This window comes from Tachyglossus aculeatus, chromosome 12, assembly GCF_015852505.1.
Source record: "Tachyglossus aculeatus isolate mTacAcu1 chromosome 12, mTacAcu1.pri, whole genome shotgun sequence".
NCBI lineage: Eukaryota > Metazoa > Chordata > Mammalia > Monotremata > Tachyglossidae > Tachyglossus > Tachyglossus aculeatus.
The window spans coordinates 6,242,292-6,264,537 of NC_052077.1; the positions used below are offsets into that span (position 1 = coordinate 6,242,292).

At 42.3% G+C, this 22,246-nt stretch overlaps 1 protein-coding gene and 1 non-coding gene across 2 annotated transcripts in view; one reads left to right on the forward strand and one right to left on the reverse strand.

Moving 5' to 3' along the window:
• EGF (epidermal growth factor) overlaps positions 1-22,246 on the forward strand; it is a 96,336-nt gene that overhangs the window by 6,125 nt on the left and 67,965 nt on the right. The window contains exons 2-3 of the mRNA XM_038755131.1: positions 18,267-18,466; positions 20,512-20,693. Of these exons, the coding sequence (XP_038611059.1) occupies positions 18,267-18,466; positions 20,512-20,693 (382 nt within the window). The remainder of the gene's footprint in view (positions 1-18,266; positions 18,467-20,511; positions 20,694-22,246) is intronic.
• On the reverse strand, positions 11,042-11,179 carry LOC119935966. Its single transcript, XR_005453561.1, has one exon. It is a non-coding gene; the product is annotated as a small nucleolar RNA SNORA7 (small nucleolar RNA).

Sequence of the window (22,246 nt, forward strand, 5' to 3'; positions counted from 1 at the left end):
TCTCTGGGTGGATCCTGTTTCTTTTCATTTGTTTTGTTTGAAATTTTGCCTGCCACGGTTCTTATCACGCAATTGGAACAATCCAACCTGGTCTTCTAGGGAGAACAGTACCTTGTTTCACCAGAACCGGGTGAGCTAGTGTACCTTTCTTTATACCTTGTCCAACTACAAAGACCAATTCACCTAGTGATAGGAGAGAATCGGTATTTGTTTTAACTGACTCTCCTGTGACGCCTTTGTTTGAGATGCGGTGCAAATGAAAGAGTGTATGAGGCCATAAAGAAGCCTTCCCGGGAGTGGTTTTTGAAGTTTTAAACCTGTTTACCTTAGATGAGACAACTCACTGAGAAAAGAACTATTTCTAACAGAGTCTGTACCTCTATGGGTTATGCGAAAATCTCTTTGTAACAATAATAATGATACTAATAATTATGGTACTTGTTAAGTGCTATGTGCTAAGCACTGTTCTAAGTGCTGAGGTAAATACAAGTTAATCAGGTTGGACATAGTTCCTGTCCCACATGGGGCTCACAATCTTAATCCCCATTTTTTTACAAACGAGGAACAGGGAAGTTAAGTGACTTGCCCTAGGTCACACAACAGACATGTGGCAGAGTCAGGACTAGATGAGTTTGGGAGTCAGAGGTCGTGGGTTCTAATCCCAGTTCCGCCACTTGTCAGCTGTGTGACTTTGGGCAAGTCACTTAACTTCTCTGTGCTTCAGTTACCTCATCTGTAAAATGGGGATTAAGTCCGTGAGTCCCACGTGGGACAACCTGATTACCTTGTTATCTACCTCAGTGCTTAGAATAGTGCTTGGCACACAATAAGCGCTTAATAAACACCATTATTATTATTATTATTATTATTATTCTGATTCCCAGGCCTGTTCTCTATTCACTAAACCATGCTGTTTCTACTTTCTAACCTCACTCTTCTCCCACTACAATCCAGCTCACACATGATGCTCCTGTAACACTTTACTTCTCCATGAGACCTTCCCTGATTGAGCCCTCGTCTCTCTCCCCTCTGCATCTCCTATGCACACAGATCTGTACTCCTTAAGCACTAGGTATTCACCCCACATTCAGCTCCCAGCATGCATAATAATAATATGTATAATAATAATAATGATGATGGGATTTATTAAGCACTTACTGTGTGCAAAGCACTGTTCTAAGCGCTGGGGGGATACAAGGTGATCAGGTTGTCCCATGGGTGGCTCACAGTCTTAATTCTCATTTTACAGATGAGGTAACTGAGGCACAGATAAGTTAAATGACTTGCCCAAAGTCACACAGCTGACAGTTGGAGGAGCCGGGATTTGAACCCATGACCACGGACTCCAAAACCCATGCTCTTTCCACTAAGCCACACTGCTTCAATCTGACTATCTTTACAATCTTTACACATATCTTTACAATCTGCCATTTCCCCTAATATATTTTAACTCTGTCTCCCCCTCTGGAATGTAAACTCCTTGTGACAGAGATCATGTCCAACAACTCTATTATATTTTACTCTCCCAAGTGCTTAGTACAGTGCTCTGCACACAGCAAGCCCTTGATACATACCATTGATTGATAACACCACCCTACTTCCTGTACCTGCTTCAGAGAGGCAGCGTGGCTCAGTGGAAGAGAGCCCGGGCTTTGGAGTCAGAGGTCATGGGTTCAAATCCCGGCTCCGCTAATTGTCAGCTGTGTGACTTTGGGCAAGTCACTTCACTTCTCTGGGCCTCAGTTTCCTCATCTGTAAAATGGGGATGAAGACTGTGAGCCCCCCGTGGGACAACCTGATCACCTTGTAACCTCCCCAGCACTTAGAACAGTGCTTTGCACATAGTAAGCACTGAATAAATGCCATTATTATTATTATCTCTATCTCATCTCTCACTGTCAAACCCTTGCTTCTGTTGGCCATCCTGCCAGGAACTTCCTCCCCCTTCATATCCCACAGACCACCACTCTTACCGCCTTCAAACACCTACTAATGATGGCATTTGTTAAGCGCTTACTATGTGCAGAGCACTGGTCTAACCTACTAAAATTATATCTTCTCTAGGAAACTTTTCCTGACTAACCTCTCATCTCCCCCCCACCTCCACTCTTCCTGACTTCTGCATCACCTCTGCATTTGGGTCTATATCCCCTCAGCACTTTGATACCCACCCCTTCCCCAGCTCCACAGCACTTATACCTTGTAATAATAATCATTATGGTATTTGTTAGACACTTACTATGTGCCAGGCACTGTACTAAGCACTGGGACGGATACAAGCAAACTGGGTTTGACACAGTCCCTGTCCTATGTGGAGCTCACAGTCTCGATCCCCATTTTAATGATGAGGTAACTGAGGCACAGAGAAGTAAAGTGACTTGCCCAAGGTCACACAGCAGACACTTGGCAGAGCTGGGATTAGAACCCATGAATTTCTGACTCCCGGGCCCGTGCTCTATCCTGCTTCCCAATATGCCGCCCTTCTCCGAAATCACCATGCTGCTTCCCGACTCACCATTCATTCATTCATTCAATCGTATTTATTGAGCGCTTACCGTGTGCAGAGCACTGTACTGAGCGCTTGGGAAGTACAAGTCGGCAACATATAGAGATGGTCCCTACCCAACAACGGGCTCACAGTCTAGAAGGGAGAGACAGACAAGAAAACAAAACATGTGGACAGGTGTCAAGTCATCAGAATAAATAGAATCCATGCTGCTTCCCAATACACCGCACTTGCTTCCCAATATTCTGCTGCTTCCCCTATCCTGCAATTTAACTTATTGCCTGCCTCCCCAACTGGACTGTGAACTCCCACAGAGCAGGGACTGGTCTACCTGCTCTATTGAACTGTACTATCCCAAATGCTTAATACAGTCCTCTGCACACAGTAAGCACTCAAGAAATACCACTGACCCAGTAGATTCCTCCGTTGACCATTCCCACTCATTGCATAGACTTCACTTTAAATCCCTTTGCAAGGTTTTTAAATAACAGTCTGTCTCTCTCTTCTAGACTGTGAGCCCGCTGTTGGGTAGGGACCGTCCCTATATGTTGCCGACTTGTACTTCCCAACCGCTTAGTACAGTGCTTAATAAATATGACTGAATGAATGGATGAATGAACCCCCCTGGAATATATTGGTGGTTATTTTAGTGGACAGAAAAGGCTCTTGACCCAGCTAACTAGGTCAGGATAACTAAAACCCAGCTTTCCAGGGCTCAGATTACTGAGGAAGAAAGCCAGTGACTTGCCCTGCTTTTCAAATGAGTTAAAATTGTATGGATAATTTGAAGCTGTCCACACCTCTGGATTCCAACTTGGAAGTCTGAAGGTGCAAGAGCCAGCCGAACTCAGGGTAGAGCAATTGGCTGGTCACTTGGGCGTTTCACAGGAAGGCTGGCTGGGGAGAACTGTGCTATCAAACAGGGACCCGGCTTATCCGAAGCCAATTTGACTTGTGAACGGGCTTGACTTTGAATTCAAAACCCCAGCTTCCCAATTGGAATGCCACAGCCGCAAATGCGCCCTGCCCAACATGATTGTCCTGTTCAGTCTGAGCATTTGATCTTGCAGACCAATGCCAAATTTCTCTGAATCAAGGGCCAGGTTTAGGACTTCTTTAGCTATTGAAACTTAATATGTGAAGTCAAACAATATTTCTCATTTGATTGATGTGAGGAAACCAAATGGTGCTGAAACTCAATTTGGTAATGACCTTATTTATGCAGTTCTTGCCACGGCAGGAATAAGATCAAGAAAAGGGGGTATCCGTCCTAGGTGGGGAGGCCTGAGAGTAGTTCCAGAATGGAATTACACTCCACCCTACACACTAACTCCCTTCAATCAATCATATTCATTAAGTGTTTACTGTGTGCAGAGCCTTGTACTTAGCAATTGGGAGAGCACAATATAACAGAGAGAATCATACCACAATTATTATTATTATCATTCTCTGTGCCTAAATTCCCTCATCTCCAAGTTGATATCACGGTACTGGGCTATGCTGGTCACTCAATCAGTGGCATTTATGAATCCCTGATGAGTGCTAAGCACTGAATTAAGTTCTTGGAAATTCAGAAATAGCAAGACAAGAGTCCTTCTTCTCAAGCAGCTTACCATTCGGAAGTACAGACAGCCAAAAAAAAAATATTTGCCGACAGCGAAACAAAGAGAGTGAACAAAGAGGGAACCAGAAGCAGTACAAACATGTCAGGATGAAACCTCTGAACAAATAACTGAATGTTCAGATAAATGTATAAATAAAATATATAAATAAATGCATGTATACAACATGAAAATGGACAGAAACGCCCTGAACAAATAACTGAATGTTCAGATAAATGTATAAACAAAATATGCAAGTAAATGCAACTATACAATATGTAAGTGGGTTCTGAGAATGGGAATAAATTACAAGTGCTGTAGTGCCAGCGTGACCGGCGGATTAGTGTGGCTCAGTGGAAAGAGCATGGGCTTGAGAGTCAGAGGTCATGGGTTCAAATCTCGGCTCTGCCGATTGTCAGCTGTGTGACTTTGGGCAAGTCACTTCACTTCTCTGGTTCTCAGTTACCTCATCTGTAAAATGGGGATGGAGACTGTGAGCCCCATGTGGGACAACCTGATCACCTTGTATCCTCCCCAGCACTTGGAACAGTGCTTTGCACATAGTAAGCACTTAACAAATGCCATTATTATTATTATTATTATTATTATTATTATTATCTAGGACTGCTTCTTGGGGGAGATGGAAGTTTAAGAGGGATTTTTCAAATGGAAAGAACTGGAATCTGGCAGCTTTGACTGATGAGGGGAATGAATTTCAGTCTGGGTGAAAAGCATAAGTGAAGGTTGGAGGTGGGCAAGTAAAGAGTGGTCTTCTTGGGAAGGTTTTGGGGGGTTAGGGATGATAGAAGAGATGGATTTAGGATATACCTTCTTTGGAGAGAGGCCTTCCTTCATCAGAGTGGAGGCTATCAAGGGATGGTTTCGTGGTCAGTTACTGAAATCAAGCCTTCCAAACTTCCTCAGGGTTAGAAGTGACCATCCAGGTCAGATAGCCCCCGAAACAAATCCCCTTAATAATAATAATAATGGCATTTATTAAGCACTTGCTACGTGCAAAGCACTGTTCTAAGCACCACATATGCCTTGTTGTTCCTGACATTGTCTGCCTTTAGTATGTATAGTCTGTGGGAAGAATAACTGTATATATATATACACAAACACACACACACACACATATATACATACACACACATATATATACATACACACATATATATACACACATATATATACATACATATATATGCACATACATATATATATATACACATACATATATACACACACACACATATATATACCCACATATAAACATTTTTTTTTGCATGTTAGTATGCAAAAACTTGTCCCTCAGTGACCCATACACTCATCCACACAATCCCACAGGCAGCAGCTTCATCTTGGAGCTGAGGGGACAGTTTCATCTCATAGTGGACATGAGACGGGCATACCCTCTTCACCAAAGGATGGGAAAGGAAAATAAAGGAGGAGGAAACTCATATTAATCAATCCCGGTACATTAAGGATAAGGACTGTTGGGAGAGTGGTTGAAACTGCTGGATAAAACTGGGGCTTTAGGATTATCATTGGAATTCAATTATCTGAGGTATTCTGGCTTTAGTGGTGGAACATTTTACAGCACTTCAGCAGAGTCAACTCCAGGAGCATTAGGGTGACATGGAAGGTAGTCTGTAGCATGGGATGTAACCCCATTCTGGAATCCCTTTAGGCACTCCCCCGCCCAGAATAGATACCCTCTTTTCCTGATCCTATTCCTACCAGGGTATTTTTCCATGAGATTGCAGTCTCGTCTGTGACCTGATTAACCCAGTTCTTCATAGAGGAAGCAGTGTGGCCTAGTGAAAAGAACACGGGCTTGGGTGTCAGAGGACCTGTGTTCTAATCCCGGTTCTACCACTTGTCTGCAGTGTGACTTTGGGCACGTCACTAAACTTAGAGAAGTAGCATGGTGTGGTGGATAGAACACAGGCTTGGGAGTCAGAAGGTCATGGGTTCTAATCCCAACTCCGCCATTTGTCTGCTGTGTGGCCTTGGGCAAGTCACTTCAATTCTCTGTGCCTCAGTCACCTTATCTAAAAAGTGGGGATCGAGACTGTGAGCCTCATGTGGGACAGGGACTGTGTTCGACCCGATATGCTTGTATTCATCCCAGCACTTAGTACAGTGCCTGGCACACAGTAAGCACTTACCAAATACCACAGTCATTATTATTCTCTGTGCCTAAATTCCCTCATCTCCAAATGGGGAGTCATTACCTGCTCTCCCTCCTACTAAGACTGTGAACCCCATGTGGGGCTGGATTATCTTGTACCTACCCTAGTGCTTAGTACAGTGCTTGGCATGTAGTAAGAATTTAACAAATAGCACAATTATTATTTTAGCCACTGAGTGGGAACTACTTCCTTCTTTGGTGGGTCTACCATTTTGTCTCTGACTACGTCTTTGGTCTCCTCAGCTTCCGTGACACGAAGGTAGAGATTCAGGGTCTGAATTGGTCGTGCTCTAGTCAAATATAAATGCAGAATGCCTCACTCTTGCCTTTTATGCTTTAAACCACTCATTCAGAACAGGAAGAGCAGAATACACGGCCTGCCCCCGGCATTTACATTTTCCCACCGAACTACTTTGTGTTCACATCTTCTGATCCCAACTTCACTCAGAATCTCTGGGTCCTGGCTAAGCAGGCTAACCCCTCCCTGTCTGAGTTTCAGAAGGCTTCTCTGGGTGTCTACTAAGCTGGAATATTTGTGCGTGTATGGCCATAAAACTAGCAGCACCAAGGCAGTGATTCATGATTTGCTGTGATTCTCAAAGCCTCGGAGAGGGCATAAAAGGGCCATTCAGCAGAGAGCAGCACCTCATTCTTCCATTCAGAATGGCTTGTTGTGTTGCTCCAGACGGCCTTTTGTGTTCCGTAAGCCAATTTCATTCACGAGGGCACATCTGACTGGAGGGATGTCGTTGCTAAGATACCTTAAGAAGCGACAGCATCATGGCAGCTGGGAATGCCTTTTCGCACATGGTGCGCTGGTGAAGACTGAGAGGCCGCTTGTTTGCTCCGGGTTGGATGGTTTCCTAATCGGATTCTCAAATGCCTGAAAGAAGTTATCATTCTTATACTTAACCTTGTCAAGGGGGAGGAAGATGTATGCCGTGGTATCCTTCAGCCTTGGCGAAATCAACCACTGTCATAATTTATTCTCCCACAGAGTAATTCTGTGGACTCCAGGCACTCTCCTCATTAGCTTTAAAATACAGAATCTGAATTAAGGGTGTCAGAGTTATCCTTGTGGGCTTTTATTATCTCTACCTCAAAAGCACACAATTATTCTGTTTACTATAGGATTTTTGTGGGCAAAGGGATCTGATCTCTCCTCTGAATGCTGGGGAATTGAAAAGATTACTCTCATTAATGCTAATGAGGTCTAACAGCATATATCCAGTTGAAACCAATCCCCCAAAGAATTCAGCCATACTGTTTAGGCTTAAAAAAGCTATATGATCAAATGCTTTATTAGATTATTAGGGAATGAACCCGAAAATCACTTTCTGGTTATGCTAATGACCTTCCCCAAGCAGAGATTCTGCTAGGAAGGAAACAAATCTGGGAATGAAGAGGAAAGGTTTTTCCATCCTCTGATTTCACTACCCTTTTGTCACAAACCCTCAAAATGATTGAGTAAGGAAGTCAGATGGTAAAGTGAGCATGACTTTTATTTCTGTGGAGTTTACTATTGCTCTTTGCATTTTGCAGACATATTTAATCTACAGAAAATCTTCCTTACTAATGAACTTCTAAGAACAAAAACCTCCATTTAGTCAAATGGCTGTAGAGTGTGGAAAAGGAACCAAAAGGCATAGTTTTTCCACTAAGGTGATGGTGAGGATGGAGTTAATCGTATTTAGTGAGTGCTTACTGTGTGCAGGGCACTGTACTAAGCGCTTGGGAGAGTGCAGTATAAACTATAGCAAACACATTACCTGCCCACACCAAGCCTACAGTCTAGAGGGGGAGACAGACATTAATACAAATGAATAAAATTCAGATCTGTATGTAAGTGCTGTAGGGCTGGGAGAGGGATGAATAAAGGGAGCAAGCCAATGATATAATGCCATAATGTAGTCTGAGCCTCAATGTGAAATTTCATGATGTGTGTAGGAGTTAGTAATAATAATCGGCATTTGTTAAGTGATTACTGTGTGTCAGCGCTGTTCTCAGTGCTGGGGTAGATAATAATAATAATGATAATAATAATAGTATTTGTTAAGCACTTACTATGTGCCAAGCACTGTTCATTTATCTTTTTTCACTCATTCAATTGTATTTATTGAGCACTTAGCGTGTGCAGAGCACTGTACTAAGTGCTTGGGAAGTATAAGTTGGCAACATATAGAGACGGTCCCTACCCAAAAATGGGCTCACAGTCTAGAAGGCAGAGACAGACAACAAAACAAAACATATAGACAGGGGTCAAAATTGTCAGAATAAATAGGTTCTGAGCTCTGGGGTAGATACAGGGTAATCAGGTTGTCCCACATGGGTCTCGCAGTCTTAATCCCCATTTTGCAGATGAGGTAACTGAGGCACAGAGAAGTTAAGTGGCTTGCCCAAGGTCACACAGCAGACAAGTGGCAGAGCCTGGATCAGAACCCACATCCTCTGACTCCCCAGCCTGGGCTCTTTCCGCTAAGCCACGCTGCTTCTGATACAAGATCATCAGGTTGTACACAATCTCTGTCCTTCGTGGGGCTCACAGTCTTAATCCCCATTTTAGAGATGAGCTACATGAGGCACAGAGCAGTGAAGTGACTTGCCCAAGGTCACACAATAAACAAGTGGTAGAGCCAGAATTAGAACTCACATCCTTCTAACTCCCAAGTCCAGGCCCTTATGCTTAGCGTTAATGGTTTTGCACAGGACAGCTACACTCTCTCTTCGCGGACAGTCATTATCCTGTTGAGCCCAATGTGCAGGGAGTAAATAGGAGTGTAAGGTGACACAAAGACTTTTTATGTGAACCTGATATAATAATGATCATAATAATACTAATGATAATACCGTTTACATTTGTTAAGCACTTATGTGCAAAGCGCCATATTGAGAAGCAGCATGCTCAGTGGAAAGAGCCCTGGCTTAGGAGTTAGAGGTCATGGGTTCCAATCCTGGCTCCGCCACTTGTCAGCTGTGTGACTTTGGGCAAGTCACTTAACTTCTTTGTGCCTCAGTTACCTCATCTGTAAAATGGGGATGAAGACTGTGAGCCCCACATGGGACAACCTGATTACGTTGAGTCCTCCCCAGTGCTTAGAACAGTGCTTGGCCTATAGTAAGCACTTTACAAATACCATTATTATTATTATTATGCACTGGAGAAAAGGCAAAATTACCAGATTAGACATAGTCACTGCCCCACGTGGGTCTCACAGTCAAAGTATGATGCAGGGCAGAATTGTTTCCAAACAAATTATTTGGTATCTACTTCAGCAGTTTGTACAGTGGTTGGCACATAGTGAGTGTTTAACAAGCACCACAGTTATTATTAATTATTATTCTGTGCAGGACCCTTAAACTTAGTGCCAACACCTTGCTATAACACAATGACCTGACAGAAAGTTGCCCTGGTAATCCATCAGTCAATCGTATTTATTGAGTTCTTACTGTGTGCAGACCACTGTACTAAGTGCTTGGTAGAGTACACTATAACAATATAACAGACACATTCCCTGCCCACAGTGAATTTACAGAGCTCTGGTGCTCACATGAGCTAATATTTATTCAAGATTCTTGATGGGCCTATCCACCTCCCAAGATGTTCTAGATAATAATAATAATAATAATAATAATAATAGTAATAATAATAATAATAGCATTTATTAAGTGCTTACTATGTGTAAAGCACTGTTCTAAGCGCTGGAGAGTTTACAAGATGATCAGGTTGTCCCACAGGGGGCTCACAGTCTTAATCCCCATTTTACAGATGAGGCAACTGAGGCCCAGAGAAGTGAAGTGACTTGCCCAAAGTCACACAGCTGACAATTGGCGGAGCCGGGGTATGAGCCCCCTGACCTCTGACTCCAAAGCCCGGGTTCTTTCCACTGAGCAGCCAGACCAATCAATCAGTCAATCAAACAATTACATTTATCGAGTGCTTATTGTGTGCAGAGCAATGTATTACGCGCTTGGGAGAGTACAATGTAATAGAGTTGGTAGACACGTTCTCTGCCCACAATGAGCTCACAGTCTAGAGGGGGAAACAAAGATTAGTATAAGTAAATTAGGGCTTTGTGCATTAGCAGCTGTGGGGCTGAAGGAGGGGTGAATAAAGGGAGCAAATCAGGATGCTGCAGAAGGGAGTGGGAGAAGAGGAAATGAGGGCTTAGTCAGGGAAAGCTTCACCCCTGATTGCATAGTCCTAGCAGGTAAAATTAGGATTAGAACCCAGGTCTTCTGACCCAGAAGACAGCACTCTTTCCACCAACTCTACAGCAGGGCTTGCTGCCCTATAAAACTATGGCCATAATAATAACTGTGGTATTTGTTAAGCGCGTACTAAGTGTCAAGCCCTGCACAAACACTGAAGAAGATACCAAATATTCAGGTTGGAAACAACTCTGTCTACCTTATCCTCAGACTGGGAGCCCTATGTGGGGCAGGAATGATGTTTAACCTGATTATCTCATCTCTACCCCAGCCAAGCATGATACTGAGCTCTGGGATAGATTTTTGTTAATTCTTATGCTGTTGAGTCGTCTCTGACCCATAGCGACTCCATGGACACATCTCCCTCAGAAGGCCCCACCTCCATCTGTAAATGTTCTGGTAGTGTACCCATAGAGATTTCTTGGTTAAAATGCAGAAGTGGTTTACAATTGTCACCTTCCACGTGGTAAACTTGAGTCTCCACCCTCAAATCTCTCCCGTGCCGCTGCTGCCCAGCACAGTTGAGTTTTGACTTGTAGCTGATTGCCTTCGACTCGCTAGCCACTGGCCAAGCCAGGAATGGAATGGGTAGGCCTCTGCTTGACTCTCCCTCCCATAGCCAAGACTCGTAGAGGACTGGAAACTCTCCAGTTGTGGTCCTGAGAGGGAAGTTAAGTGCTTATACATGCCAAGTACTGTAATATGTGGTGGGGCAAATACAAGATAATCAGGTTGGAAACAGTTCCTGTCCCAAATGAAACTCACATTCTAAATGGTGGGGAAAATAGGTATTGAATCCCATTTTACAGATGAGGAAACTAAGGCTCAGAGAAGTGAAATGACTTGCCTAAGGTCACACAGCAGGCAAGCGGTGAAGCTGGGATTAGAACCCTGTCCTCTGACTCCCAAGCCTCTGCTCTTTCCATCGGGCTGTACTTCATCCCTATATATAAAAACTCTGCTTTGTATTTATTCATTTTACTGGCAAAATTGGCCCACAACATAGTTATTCAATCTATGCGCGTCATGTTTATGCATCAAAAAACCCCCACCAGGCATACACTTCATACTTGAGGAATGAAAAAAGTAGATCTGTTCAATCAATGACAAGTTCCAATCATAGTGCCTCAGAGAATCGTGGATTATGCTTGATTTAGTACAACAGATCATAGCGGCGGTTGGGTGGGGGGAGATAGAAATACCAGCAAGTGGCTATAGTATCCTTCTTTATTTATTGTCTCTGTACCAAGGAGTTACTCACCCTTGTTTGATTTGCTATGTCTGGTATGTAATGCAGTTAGACGTTCATCCTTTGAAAATGATAATGTCCAATCAAGTGACTGATATGATTGATAAAAATAGCTATTGCATGACTCAGAGGCTTTGAGGAGACATTTAATTACTCACTAAGGATTCACAGCTCAACATGTGAAAGAATTATGTTTAGCTTCGTATTCCAGCACTACCAAAAGTCTTCTCTTGGGAGAATAATAATAAAAAAAATAATAGTTATAATAATAGTAGTATTTGTTAATCGCTTACTGTATGTCAAGCACTCCATTAAGCATTTGGGTAGATACAAGATAATCAGGTTCCACATGAGGCTCACAGTCAAAGTAGGAGGGAGAACAGCTATTGAATCCCCTTTTTGTGGATGAGTGAACTGAGGCCCAGAGGAGTTAAGTGACTTGCCCAAGGTCACACAACAGACAAGCGATAGAGCCAGGATTAGAACTCAGGGCCTCTAACTCCCAGGCCTGAGCTCTTTCCACCAGGCTATGCTGCAAATTTAGTATTTTTATGAACTACCAAACATTATCTTCAATAGCTGACTTTGCTTCATTTACTTCAATGGGGGAAAGCATTTGCTTCCATGATAATTATCAGCAGAAAATTGGAATAAAAAGGAGTTGATCGTCTAGCTTGACACCATGAATTCATCCATGATTTTTTTTTTTTGCCTTCATTCTTGATCCAACATCATAGTAAGTGAGTTACAGTTGCAGAGATTGATTTCACTCCAGGTAGATGGGATTGATTAATAGTTCCTTTCGTAAAAAAGGTAACTGCAAATTATTTTCAGCCTGAAGGCATATCTACACTTCTGCCTGTTGGTCCCCAGTATGTCTGAACAAAGCAGACTCTGGTAATGGTATGCATAAGCTCAGGTTTTGTCTGCTGCAGGGCAGGGAATGTATCTTCTGACTGTTGCAGTGTACTCTCCCAAGTGATGATGATGATGATGATAGCATTTCTTAAGAGCTTACTATGTGCAAAGCACTGTTCTAAGCGCTGGAGTGCTTAGTACAGTGCTCTGCACACATTAAGGGCTCAGTAAATACCACTGATTGATTGATAACTATAAAAAAAGCACAAATCAACTCCTTGTTCTTTCACGTTTCCCTTTCTTGGACCTTTGTCTTTTTTGTCCATTCCTCACTCCTTTTCTTCTTTCATCTCTCCTCTCTCTCTCTCTCTCTTTTTTTTTTTAGTTTCCTCTGCTTTCTTCTTCTACCACTTCAGGCCTTTTTGTCTTTCTTCCTTTTCTCCCCTTCTCTCTCCCAGTGTTTTTTTTCCTCTTCCCCTGTAAAGAAAAATGTGGAAGCTTCTTTTAAAATGAATGCTGGCCTAAGTGTAAAGAGCTTAAACGGTCATGAAGAACATACCGTTAGCCAGGTGGTGGGTCCGGTGAAAATTGTAACACCCACCTGTCTTTTCCATATGTTTTTTGCCTTGGTTTCATGAAAATCTGTTTAAGGAAATCTGTTTAAGGAAATTGATGTCCTACAGAATAAAAGTTAAAGTAGTCATGGTTTTGTTGAACCCCACTGTGGTGGTAACTGTAGTAAAGTGTTTAAGGACTCACTGTGTGCAGAGCACTGTACTGAGAGCTGGAAAGAGCACAAAAGTGGGAAATAGACACAGTTCCTGTCCCTCAAGGGGCTCACAATTTATAAATATAAGTGGAGGAGAGAGGATTAGTGACAGACCCAAAAAGAGCAATGAAACAGTAAAACCGCATCAAAGACAAGGACAGATGCACAAGATAAAACTGAAAATCAGTAATAATAGTAATTATAATGGTATTTAAGTGCTTACTATGTGACAGGCACAAGCGCCAGGGAGGATACAAGCAAATCGAATTGGACACAGTCCTGTCCCAAGTGGGGCTCACAGACTCAATCCTCATTTTACAGATGAGCTAACTGAGGCACTAAGAAGTGACTTGGCTGGGTTTTAAGAGGGGGCCGCTGGGGGTGAATATGACTTGGGGTGTGGGGAATTAATCAGATGAGTCTTGTTGCAGGAGGTGGGGGGTTACTGAGTTCTGTTGGATTTGGGTGCAAAAGGAGTTACAGGCCAGGAGAATAGTAATGATAATAACAGTAATAATAGTGGTATTCATTAAGCACTTACTATGTGCCAGACACTGTAGTGAGAGGTGGGGTGGATACTATCCTACATGGCGCTCACCATCTTAATCTCCATTTTACAGATGAGGTAACTGAGGCACAGAGAAGTTAAGTGACTTGCCCAAGGTCACACAGCAGACAAGTGACGGAGCTGGGATTAGAACTCAAGTCCTTCCGACTCCCAAGCCCATGCTCTATCCACTAGGCCGAAAATAGCGTGAGTGAGAGGATGTAGGTAGGAGAGTCGAGGGCAAGATTAAGTTGGAAAGTTAGCTTGCGGGGAATGAAGAGGGAGAGCTGGGGAGTGGAGGGTGAAGACAGCCTGTTGGGGAAGATGAAGAAAATTGGAGGAGAGCCTAGGAGTTGGTTGCTTGTTTTCTCATAGTCAGTCTTTTGATGAGGTGGATTAGGGAAGAAGGTGGACATGGGAAAGACGGGAAGCTATTGACAAAAGTGGATAGTTGCGCTGCAAAATTTGTGAGAATCCTAATGATTTTTAAAACGCCCTTTATCACTGCTAATCCCTTGAATTGGGATGAACTCTTCATGAGGATTCTTTTATCCACCTTCTTTAGTGCACATAGAGACAAATGATTGATTTGACATGGGACACTGGGAGAATAAAAGGAATGGAACAGTTCCCAGGGAACACTATCTGAAGCTAGAGAAGTTTACCCTCAGAATTGGTCAGAGAAGAATCTACTTAAAGGAAAGAAACAAAGGAAAAATCAAATTTTAGGCATCTCATCACATTTTAGGCATACCTTCTGTGGAAACCTAGCAGGTAACAATAAAGAAAGAAGTTCTTCAAAGCAATAGATGCTTCGATTATCTAAAATAATTGAATTGATTTGGATAATATAAATTATTTTCTGATTAAGTGCTTATTTGATCCCTGGCTCTCGCTCTATTCTGACTACTTTTCCATTCTCCCTGAAATTTGCTTTCACCAAAGTTACTTCCAAGAAACAATGCCATTTGGGAAGGAAAAATCAGGGAATATTTTGGGTTTGAGGAACATCTGGGATTCATTTTCTAATGCTTTGGGTTTGGCGAAGGTGTCTGAATCTTTCATTGGTGGTCTTCAAGTAAAAAGTGAACGAAATTTGGAATGACAGTTCTGAGGAATATTTTAACAGGCTTCTTGAAGACCAGAGATTAGATACTGCAGTTGAACCTTAGAACAAGGTTCACAATGGCAAAATTCTGAGATTAAACAAAATTTTTAATTCTTTAATTGAGCTGGTTTCTAAACTGCCACTTTTTATTTTGAAGAACCTAGTTTTATGTAAAAGAAACATTACAATACATCATTCTTTATTTTCAAAGACTTTAAAGGACAGAGACTTTGTTTAATACATCAACCAGTAATATTTATTGACCCTGTACTAATATTTGTTGACTGTCTACTACTAAATTAATGGTCTAGACTGGCTGGATGTGATTTGAATAGGGCTTTTTCAGGTCAGGAGAGTGGTGGTCTGTCAGGTAAGACAGAGGAGGGTTAGAAGGAGGACAGGGGCAAGGAGTTGATGATGAGAGAGATGAGATGCAGGCACAGTGAGTAGGTTGGCATTAGAAGAGCAAACTTTGGGGGCTGGGTTGTAGAAGGAAATCAGGGAGGTAAGAAAGGAGGCTGTAAGCTGACTGAGTGAGGAGTTTCTGTTTGATGTGGTGGTGGATGGACAACCACTGGAGGTATCTGAGGAACGGGAAGATATGGATTGATTTTTTTTTTTTTAAATGACCCGCACAGCAGAGTGAAGTGTGGACTGGAGTCAGGAGAGACAGGAGGCAGAGAGGTCACTGAGGAGTGTGATGCAGTAGCATAGGAGGAGAATATGATAACTTCTTAGGTGGGTGTGGTAGCAGTTTGGATGGAGAGGAAAGGATGGATTCTAGAGATGTCGTGGACGTAGATCTGGTGACAGACTGAATATGCTGGTTGAATGAGAGGTGAGTCGAGGATAATGCTATGGTTATGGGTTTGTGAGTTAGCAACCTGTGATTAAGACTATCCTATGGCTTTTCAGCCTTCTTCAGGTGTTGACCCTTAAAAGGAGAGTTTTTCAGTAATACTGACCGCTGCATTTTCTCTAACTTCCTTCATAGTCTCATATCTTTGAATCCCAATTCCATTCCCAAATGTGTAGCAGGCATCGTGCGGTGAACAGAAAGAACAGGGAATTCCTCGTAATTCATTAGACCAGAACTGGAACTGCAATGATTTGGGCATGATAAATTGGCCCGACCCTTTGAGGGGACACCCAAGAGGTCAGCCCATCCCATAGGCCTCTGTGAGAGATGCTCATAATCCTTTGGAGTGCCTGTATCAAAACCAGTTTTTCAGAACTGACCTCCATCAAAATGGTCCAGGTATTTGTGGTTACCATTGAAGGCCAGTTAATGTACCACAAACAGACCAGGCTTTCCAAACCCAGACTAACCCCCAAGTTGAGGAGTCAGGGTTTCAGATGGGCTTGCTAATGGCTGTTGTTGTGCTGGGTCTTGTTCTTCCTGGAACTCGGGTGTTTGATTTGAGGCACATTTCCATCTAACAGTGCCTCATCCAAAACTAGCTCCACAGGGTGGCCATGGGGATAGTTTCCCTCTTCAAAAATGAACATTCACTCCTCAGTTGCCTTACATTTTCAATTTCATATCTTTAATAACTGAATAGGGAAAGGCCCCAGTGACAAAAAGATGATTATTGGCTTTATATAGCATGAGTTCGAGGGTTATTTTGATTTTCCATCACTCCCTCCCCTACCTGCCTGTGGAGATCTTTGGACTAAACAACCGCAGTCTTGTGGGCAGAGATAAAAGTGGTTTGGATGTCAATGGACATTTCTATGCCTACTTCCTTGGGCACTGGCTTCTTTAACCCGAAGGTAAAAGGAGTTTGGCTTCCCTTCAGCAGAGAGAATAGTTTCAAGGACTTATGATTGTAAGAAAAATAAACATATTTGTGAAGGAGACAAGTATCACCTTGGTCAAAGCTCTTGTCATAACATGGCATGACCATCGTACTTACCTCTTCACTGGTCTCCCTACCTCCAGCCTTTCACCATGCCCCTTTGCCTGAAGTGTCTTCTTGAAGCTTCGCTCGTTATGCATTTCCCTCTCTTCAAAACCTTCTAATGACTTCATATTTCATTCCTCACATCAAGCATCACTTCAAGGCTCTCTACAACTCTCCTTTTTACTACTCCTCAGCTCACTCTCTTCATTTCTCCTAAATTAATTTGGTAACTGTACCTTGCTCCTGATTCTCCCACTTCCATCCCCTTGCTTAATGCTCTTCCCCAAGCCTGGAACTGTCTTCCCAAAATAATCTGATACACCATAGCTCTCCCTCCCTTCAAATCCTTCCTAAAATCTCCCCTTCCCCAACAAGCCTTCCCTGATTAACTCCCTACTCTCTCTAGCACTTTCACTTTTATTCATAAATTTCCTCAGAATGTGTGTATATAAACAATTGCATTTATATGATCAATTGCATTTAGATTGTGAGCTAGGATCTTTGGAGAAATTGGGTCTGTGTCTAATTTTCCCCATGCATTTTTACCAGTACTTATTTCAGTGTTTTGCGCACAGTAAGCATTTAATAATAATAATGATGGTATTTTCTAAGTACTATGTGCCAGGCACTGTACTAAGTGCTAAATGTTATTGCTACTAATTTCAATTATGAGTTCTAATTACCATACTGGTAAAATGTATTTTCTCAGTCTTTTCCCTTAAAATGTAAATTCCTTGTTTTCAGAGAATGTGTCTCAAGCTTCTATTGTACTTTTCCAAGGATGCAGCATGGCCTAGTGGAAAGAACATGGGTTAGGGGGGCCAAAAGGCATGAGTTCTAATGCCGGTTCCATCACTTACTTGCTGTGTGACCTTGGGCAAGTTACTTAACTTCTCTGTGCCTCCATTTCCTCATCTGTAAAATGGAAATTAAATACCTGTTCTCCCTTCCCCTTAGACTAGGAGTCCCATGTGGACAAGATCTATATCTGACCTGATTATCTTGTTTATACCTCAGCAATTAGAACAGTACCACTATGTAGTAAGTGCTTAACAAATAGTACAATTTTATTTAGTAAAGAGTATCACTCCAGGACAGGCACAATAAATATTACTACTACTGCTTTTCCATTTTCTGCTTTCTCTGTGCTCTCTTTCTCCCTCTCTTTGTTTCTCCTTTCTATAGGCATGATAGGGATGGATTATGTGGCTACATCCATTCCTCCAAATCTTGTTGTTCTTTTCTATTGACTGTTGAGATTTAAAATAAAAAAGTTGACTAAGAAAGAAGTGCATAATTTTGTCTTTCCACTTTCATCTAGGTCCGGCGCCATTCTTAATTTTCAGTCATGGAAATGCCATCTTTAGGATTGACCCAGAGGGGACCAATCATAAACAATTGGTAGCAGACGCCGGGAGCTCCGTCTTGATGGATTTTTATTTTAAAGAGGAAAGACTCTATTGGGTGGACTTGGAAAGAGAGATTCTGCACAGCGTTTCCCTGAATGGCCTGAGGCAAGAGGTAAAGTCGGTCGACAAAACCCCTTGCTGCTTCTGAGTGCCTAGGGCAGAGTGAAAGCACCAGAGCCTTGCTTCCAACCAGTAGCGGGTCTTATTCTGGTGTCCCTTAAAACTGGTTTCCTTCATTCGGTGACACAGTACTACTGTGTAAAGTCCCATTTCCTCACCCTCTTTGCCACTTGTCAGCTGTGTGACTTGGGGCAAGTCACTTAAATTCTCTGGGCCTCAGTTACCTCATCTGTAAAATGAGGATGAAGACTGTGAGCCCCCCGTGGGACAACCTGATCACCTTGTAACCTCCCCAGCACTTAGAACAGTGCTTTGCACATAGTAAGCGCTTAATAAATGCCATTATTATTATTATTATTATTATTATTACAGTCTAGATGAGGGCAGAGTCGGCATTTGAACCCATGACCTCTGACTCCAAAGCCCATGCTCTTTCCACTGAGCCACGCTGCTTCTCAAGCTCGTGATGGGCAGGGAATGTGTCTGTTTATTGTTGTAGTCTTTCAAGCACTTAGTACAGTGCTCTGCACACAGTAAGCACTCAATAAATATGATTGACTGATTCCCTAGATTGTAAGCTCATTGTGGGCAGGGAATGTGTCTGTTTTATTGTTCTATTGTACTCTCCCAAGCTCTTAGTACAGTGCTCTGCACACAGTAAATACTCAATAAATATGACTCCCTTTTGCATTGCCTATTTATTCATTCGATCATATTTATCGAGCACTTGTGCAGAGCACTGTACTAAGCACTTGGGAAAGTACAACAGAACAATAAACAGTGACATTCCTGGCCCACAGCAAGCTTACAATCTAGAGATACACTTGGGCCTGTACCCCTTTAGCACTTTGATATTCAACTGACTCCTTACATCCTGCCACTTCCCCTATCTGTAATTTTAAAAATGTCCATCTGTCTCCCCAGCTACACTTGAGTCTGGGGAAGAGTGTCTATCAATCCAATGATCAATCATATTTATTGAGAGCTTACTGTGTGCAGAGCACTGTACCAAGAGCTTGGAGGAGTGCAATATAACAGAGTTGGTCGATATGATCCCTGCCCAAAAGACTTTTACACAGTGTAGAGGGGCTTATAGAGTCAGAAGGGTCAGAAGGACCTGGGTTCTAATCCCAGCTCCGCCACATGCCTGCTGTGTGACTTTGGGCAAGTCACTTCATTTCTCTGGCTTCAGTTACCTCATCTGTAAAATGGGGATTAGGAGTGTGGGCCCCATGTGGGACAGGGACTGTGTCCAACCTGATACATTTTTGTATCTACCCCAGCACTTAGATCAGTCCTGGGCACATAGAAAGCACTTAACAAGTACCATACTTGTTAATATTATTATTATTACTCTCCCAAGCACTTACTACAGTGCTCTGCACACAGTAAGTGCTCAATTTGATTGAGCTCAATCAAGTGCTCAATTTGATTTTTCGATAGACAGGGAGAGAGTCATTTCAGAGCTGAATGGCTGTCAAGTACCAGTAATTCATTGTCATATTTATTGAGCACTTACTATGTGCAGAGCACCGTACCGTTGCATTCCGCTGCTCTCTTACTGTCTCAACATGCTCACTGGAGAATCTCAGGGGTCCAGAAACGCCCAAGCCTGTGATCAATCAATCAATCAATCAATCATATTTATTGAGCGCTTACTATGTGCAGAGCACTGTACTAAGCACTTGGGAAGTACAAATTGGCAACATATAGAGACAGTCCCTACCCAACAGTGGGCTCACAGTCTAAAAGGGGAAGACAGAGAACAAAACCAAACCTACTAACAAAATAAAATAAATAGAATAGATATGTACAAGTAAAATAAATAAATAAATAGAGTAATAAATATGTACATACATATATACAGGTGCGGGAGAAGTGTATCCTTGGAGTCCTAGTGGGGCTACAAGTTCTGACCAGATCCCCTGGTTTCAGAATTCCCCCACCCCTGGAAGGAACTGAGGAGATGTGAACTAATTTTGACATGGTTTTGAGCCTAGGTCGATAACTCATGGTTCAAAACATTGCATTTTCCAGAGATTGAGCAGTGTAGAAAAAGGAGTTTCAGGAATGGCAGTAAACTGGATAAACGAAGAAATTATCTGGGCCAATCGACAAAAGGGAACTATTGAAATAACGGATACCAAAGGAAACAATTCTCACGTCCTTCTAAGAGACTTAGATTGTCCCACCAGGATTGTTGTGGATCCAGCAAAAAGGTAAAATCTGCTGCTTTAGTCGCCATAGATTACTTTAAAATTCTGGTAAAACATGGAGCTTAGTCCAGTGCCCTGCAAGGAGTAGGGGCTCAATGAATATCTACAACAAGCAGATATTCTACAAGAATATCTACAAGAAGCAGCTTGGCTTAGTGGAAAAAGCACAGGACTCAGAGGTTGTGGATTCTAATCCCGACTCCACCACTTTTCAGCTGGGTGACTTTGGCCAAGTTGCTTCATTTCTCTGTGCCTCAGTTACCTCATCTGTAAAATGGGGATTAAGACTGTGAGCCCCACGTGGGACAACCTGATTACCTTGGATCTGCCCCAGTGCTTGGCACATAGCAAGTGCTTAACAAATTCCATTATTATTATTATTATTGTCATTAGTATTATTGTTATTACCCAACACACTAAAAATTTCCAGACACATACAGGCTCATGGACACCATCCCTGGCATCCCTGAGCTATCCTGAATTTCCCATAATTCCTGTTGCTGCTCCCACTGCCTGTGTGGAGATAGTTGGAATCTCTAAGGGGCTGCAGAAATTGCATCTGAATTTTCTCTAGTTTGAACCTTCCTCTGCAGTCATTTCACATGTTCAACTTTTATTCAAGGTGAACAATAATAATAATAATAATGGCATTTATTAAATGCCTACTATATGCCAAGCACTGTTCTAAGCACTGGGGAGGTTATAAGGTGATCAAGTTGTCCCACAGGGGGGCTCACGGTCTTAATCCCCATTTTACAGATGAGGTAACTGAGGCACAGAAAAGTGAAGTGACTTGCCCAAAGTCACACAGCTGACAAGTGGCGGAGCCGGGATTTGAACCCATGACCTCTGACTCCAAAGCCCCTGCTCTTTCCACTGAGCCACACTGCTTCTCTGATGAATGCTGAAGAGGAACTAAATGCCTGGAAGATACAATACTATGAGTTTTTAAAAGCTGTGTACATTGAATATGATATCTAACACATCAAGTAAAAAAATAGGATTCAGAGGCCAAGAAGGTGGATGGTCAGATTACTGTCTGATCTTATTATCTTGCTACTATCTCAGGACTCCACACAGTGCTTTAGCACATAGCATACTCTTAATAGCATTATTATTAGCATCATCATCATCATTGCCATTGTTGGGTAATTATCTAAAAAGGAAAATTCAAGCTAAATTGTTCAATCATAGATCAATCATAGGTTGTACAGTACCACAAGGGGTGTACAGTACCGCAATGTGTATATAAACATCATTAATAAAATAGAGTAATAAATATGTGCAAACGCTGAGTCAGAGGCCATAGGTTCTAACTCCGGCTTTGCCATATGTCTGCTGTGTGACTTTGGGCAAGTCACTTTACTTCTCTGGGCCTCAGTGCCCTCATCTGGAAATGGGGATGAAGACCATGAGCCCCATTAGTTTCTTGAAAATACAGTGCTAAGCAAAAAAGGGAACAAAGTATAGTTTCCCCTAAGAAATAAATTTATATTGTGTTGAGGCATTTATCAAATCTAAAAAATATAACTAAACAGCATAAAAATAATTTTAAA